The sequence below is a fragment of the Fukomys damarensis genome, unplaced genomic scaffold (genome assembly GCF_012274545.1).
Source record: "Fukomys damarensis isolate Sample0158 unplaced genomic scaffold, DMR_v1.0_HiC HiC_scaffold_6, whole genome shotgun sequence".
NCBI classification, from domain to species: Eukaryota; Metazoa; Chordata; class Mammalia; order Rodentia; family Bathyergidae; genus Fukomys; species Fukomys damarensis.
Genome location: NW_022900918.1, coordinates 41,826,572 through 41,831,551, shown reverse-complemented (window position 1 = coordinate 41,831,551; position 4,980 = coordinate 41,826,572). Strand labels below are relative to the sequence as shown.

The window sequence follows — 4,980 nt, the reverse complement described above, 5'->3', positions numbered from 1 at the left end:
GGCATCGGAAGCCGTGGCCCTGGCGAGGTGGAGATGCAGGAAGCACAGTGAGGCAGACGCCCGGCGTGGGACACAAGTGCTCTGTGCAGGGCTCACGCCGCCTCGCCCGGCGCCTCCATTGTGATACGCGACAGAAGCACATGAAAAGAATATTTTTAACAAAGTGCCGGCGCGGCGCAGCTGTACTCTCTTAACGATTCATTAATGCCTCCTCCAAAGAGAACCGGCTCGCGTCGTTCGTTTCCCAGGGTCAGCAAACTGGGAAGCGATTGTCACCGCCGCCAGACCTTGTTACCATTCCCCGCATTGTTCCCGGCACGTGTGCGGACGCCTCTGCTGGCGTGCAGATTGTCTGTCATTGCCGCCGTTTGAAAATCAGCTTCGTCATTGGTTTGGCTGGAGCTTCAGTTCCCACAGCCGGCCGGCCTTCCGGAAACCTGGGCGGGGAGAGGCTGACCTTGACCCTGACCTTGAGCCCGGGAGCTGCCAGACCCTGAGGCCCCACAGCCACTGAAGGGAAAGCTTCGGTGTCAGGAGGAGGACGTGGCTCTCCAAACAAACCTGCTGGTGGCTGAGCGTGGCCGTTCCTGTCCCTAAGGCCACCGAGGCCGCAGACCAGAGGGCCCTGGGCCTGTGGACGCCCGCCGTCTGGGCCTCTTTCCTGAGATGGCGCTCCTTACCCTTGGCCCCCCACCCGGGTGGTTGATACTATTTAGAATATCAATCGCTGCTATTCATCCCTAGTGGAAGCACACTGGTATGGTAGTTTCTCTTCTTTCACAATGCTGGCCTGTCCTCCATGTTGGCTCCTCAAGGGCTGGCCATGTCTAACTTCCTACAAGACATCTAACTAACTTACCTGTCTATAATAGTTGCCTTGAGCTCCACCCGGCTGTCGGGTAGGAATCCAGGTGTGGCGCTGTCCCAGCCCACTGGCCTCTCGTGAATGACTGTGACAGTCCAGAGGAGTCACCGTGATGCTCTAACAAAAGGAAGTGCAGCCTTCCTCCCACTCACCCCCAAACCTCCAGATGAACCCCAAGGCCCTGGAACACAAACTTAGGCAGCGTGCGGGTGACCAGGACAGCAGGCTCTGCTCAGGCTGCTGGGCAACTGTGGGGTCCTTGCCCACCGTTTCCGGGGGACAGATCCAGTCCCAGGGACTTTGCTGTGGCACTCTCAGCTCATGAGGGATGGGCTTTCAGTCTTCCAGAGCAGGGTGGACATCCCCCCAAACTGCCTGCACTTGCAGAGAGGCACAGGAAAATGACCAGTGCTGTCAAACTTAAGGTTTTTCTTTTCCACCCCAGATAAAAGTTCTGAACTACTGAGTGCTAAAAGTTTGGATGATGTGGCCACAGTATTTGGTAAGAACCCCCAGTGGTGCCGTGGGGAGGCTGTGCCACGACGGGTTCGTCCCAAATAACCCGAGGGACGGGTGGACGCGGAGCGGGTTTGGTGGGAGGCCCTGTTCCTGTTCCTGTTTGGATCTGCACTGTTCCCGAAGCCCTCCGTGTGAAGGAGACTGGGTCCCGGGTGCTGTGCACGACAGTGGATCCTCACGGAGGACTCCGGCAGACTGTGCTGTCGGGAGGTGGGGCCCGGCGGGAGGGGGTCCCCAGGCTGAGGACCTGCAGGGCTGTGGCGTCTGCCCCTCCTCTCTGCTTCCATCTGCCTGGGGTGAGCAGCCTTTCCTACCACCCTCTGCCTGCTGTTTCTGCCCTGAGCCGGGCCGAGCAGGACAGAAACCCTGAGCCAAAGTAGAGCTCTGCTCCTGGAAGCTGGGGGTGTCAGGTGCTGGGCCTCAGCACCCGGGACAGCGGAGATGAGCAGAATCAGTCCCCTGGCTTTAGTGTCATAGTTCGGACGGGCGTGGGCTTTGAGAGCCTCAGAACTGAGCTCCTGGCAGCCGGATACACAGTGAGGCGGGGACGCGGCATCCATGACCGGTGACGCCCATCCATGGGCCACACCGGCCTGCCCATCTGTCTGCTGAGCCCCGACCTCCTCCTCTCAGCCCAGCTGCCCAGGGCACCAGGGAGGCTGCAGGGATACAGGCTGGGTTCCCAGGGGGCAGACGCTGAGACCCTGGTGGGCCTGGCACCTGGGACATCAGCCCTCACAGCGCGTGGCTCTCACGTGTCCTCCTGTTTCTCCCAAGATGAGATTCTAGTCCAAGAGATTTTGGATCCAGTAAAATTAGCATTCCTGGAGATGTTAAGACCAGTAGCAGTATCACCAACAGGGAGAACAAAGAAGAAAAGCAAGTATCCGATTTTTCTCCCCATACTGCCTGTGTCCCTGGAGACCTGGGGTACTGAACACGGACCCATAGCCTGGGGCTCCTGAAGGCCCCTGCCCCTGGCAAAGGTGGGGGAGACAGGGTGACAAAGCCATGGAGCCACGCGTGCTCCTGCACTTGATGGGCTTGGTGGGGCTTGGCCGCTGGGAAGGGAGCGCAGAAACAACGGCCTGAGCATCCACTGACTGCCCCACACAGCCAGCTCCCCCACTGCCTGCAGAGCTACATAACTTATATCATTTCAACCGAACTCTGTAAAATACAGTTTGAGCCAAAAATGTTCACCAGTGTGTGACTGTGAAAACTGCCCCCCCCTTTTTTTCCATGTTCTTCACCAAAGAAGCCCGCCTGAAGGAGAATTACGACAGCACTCCTAGGAAACTCGAGAACTGGTTCTCTTCCGGGCACACAGACAGACTTTTCTCTGATGGTAAACACACCCACAACCCCTGCCCGATTTGAGAACATAATGGGAGACAGACAGACAGATGTGGAAGGAAGTTCATCCGGCAAAGGGTGGGACTCCTGGCCGGAGGTCACAGTTGCTGCACCGAGATGAGTAGTTTCCCTGTCTCCTGGATGTGGACACTGCCCCAGCCTGACCCCCAAGGCCCGGCTCAGGGAGCCAGCAGCAGTGTCAGGGGAGCAGACACTGCCCAGGCCTGGCCCCTTTTCCCAGAGCCCACCAAAGTCACTCTCCTCCCTGCAGCAGGAGCCAGAGCCCCTTCACCCGGTCCCCACCCCCAGGCCCGGAAGCCTCCTCAGCAAGGAGAGGCAAGAAAAGGTGTGTGGGGTGCCAGGGACGCCGGGCTGGACCGCCGTAGGGTGCCCCACCCGCAGGACCAAGCACAGTCCCACAGTGGAGGCCTCTGGCATGGGCAAGGGAGCTCATGAGGACAGATCTCTGGGCCTGCAGGCAGTACTGGGGTCCCAGGAATCGGTATTTCAGTCACTCCCCTCTTGTCCTCTCAAGGAACCAGCGCTGGGCGTGGTGGGATCAGATCGCAGGAGATAGTCTGGGGCTGAGCCAGGACAAGGTGCTGTATAAAACCCGCCTTCACCTCACTCTCGGACGGCGCCGGTTGCTTGATGACCCTGGGCTAACTGTGCCAAGTGGGCTCCTTCTGGTGGTGGCACAGGGCTGAGGCTATGGGGTCTGCACCGAAGGCCCTGCCTACAGTGCCTGCCCCAGCTCGGCTGCTGGGCAGTCCAGACAGGAAGAGACAGGTGCTGTGCAGCAGGGGACAGGGCAGCAGGGCACAGCCAGGCCACATGGTGTCCTCACGCATCTCCTGCCAGGCCCAGGGGCTGAGCTATGGCTGCACTCAGTGTCTTCCTTCTAAGTAGGTCCTGGGCTATGGGGACTCAGGGGGGGCCTGACTTAAATCCTTTGCTCCTACCAACCATGCCAGGTCAGCCGTTCTGGGCACTGAGGGGCAATGCCTGGAAAGTGAGGTAGGAAGTTGGGATGGGGCAACTGAGGGCCAGCCTGGAAGGGAACTTGGGAGCCACTGGGACCCACAAGATGTCCGGCCATCTGCAGAGGAGGGAAGGGAACATGAGGGAGGAAGCTGAGGGGCCCAGGCCACCTGCACTGGTGACATCACTGCAGAAAGGATGCCAGAGCCGGGGATTCAGCTCAGTGGCACCACGGATGCCTCATAAGCACAAGATTCTGAGTTCAATCCCCGGTACAAAGAAAGAGAAAGAAAGAAAAAGAGGAAGGAAGGAAGACAGGAAGGAAAGAAAGGAAGTCCCAGCTCCTCTGGTGCCTGTGGTGGGTTCCCAGTGTGTGGGCTGCTGTGGCCCACGAACCCTCGCATGGCTGGTGGCCCCATCTACAGTCAGATCCCACTCCTGGCCGCCAGTGACCCCAGAGCAAAGAGGAGACTCGGGGTACAGCACGAGGGGCCGGCCCAGCCCCACCATGCTGGTGTCCATGGGAGCCCTGGGCCAGGAGCTAAGGAGTGGCCAGAGAGCGGGTGCAGGCCCGGCCACGGCCTGGGTGAAGGGCCCTGCACCCACGCTGTGCTGTGAACGAGTCGGCCCAACCATCTGCTGTCTGCAGGGCTCTGCTTGGACGGCAGCCTGGCCCCTGTGAGGGCGGTGCCCCGTGTGCAGATGTCCTCCGTCTTCGAGAAGCTGCACCCAAGGCCCCATGAGACAGCAGCCCAAGAAGGGCAGCCCCAGGGTTCCTGTCCTCATAGCTCTTGGCTCTCTGAGTGCCGCCCTGTCTCCCCCAAATACATACAAGGTAGCACGGACCCATGTCCTCATCAGCCACAGCTTGGAGAGATGAGAAGGGCCGGGGGCTTTGTTTTGTTTGGCAGGACTGGGGATTGAAACCAGGGCCTTTGACTGGGCTATGTCCCCTGCCCTTTTAAAATTTTTTCTCTTTGAGACACTGGTACAAGTTGTTAATCTGCCCAGTCTGGGTTCAAACTCCATCTTCCTGTGGCAATGAGGTTTCGAAGTGACCATCAAAGGAGTAAATCTCTAAGGGGAAATTTCAGCCATCACCGCAGTGGAAAAGCCATGGAAACTCCCTGCTGTGTCTTCTGGGCTGGGATTGTTCCACACTGCAAGAGGAATGATGAGATTTACAGTGTGATTTCTTTTGCTGACATGGTCTTTTAACAGACTTTTATATTTGCTTTTTTTTTTTTTTTTTTTTTTTT

General features: G+C 58.5%; 1 protein-coding gene across 3 annotated transcripts in view; it reads left to right on the top strand.

Annotated features, from left to right (window-relative positions):
• The window catches only part of LOC104859387 (sperm acrosome-associated protein 7-like), a 15,819-nt gene that overhangs the window by 6,661 nt on the left and 4,178 nt on the right, over positions 1-4,980 (top strand). For 2 of the 3 annotated variants that reach the window (XM_010619967.3, XM_010619966.3), the window contains exons 2-4: positions 1,311-1,367; positions 2,162-2,263; positions 2,643-2,732. In XM_010619967.3, coding sequence (XP_010618269.1) covers positions 1,311-1,367; positions 2,162-2,263; positions 2,643-2,732 — 249 coding nt within the window. The remainder of the gene's footprint in view (positions 1-1,310; positions 1,368-2,161; positions 2,264-2,642; positions 2,733-4,980) is intronic. The other variant, XM_010619968.2, reaches the window with a different exon arrangement.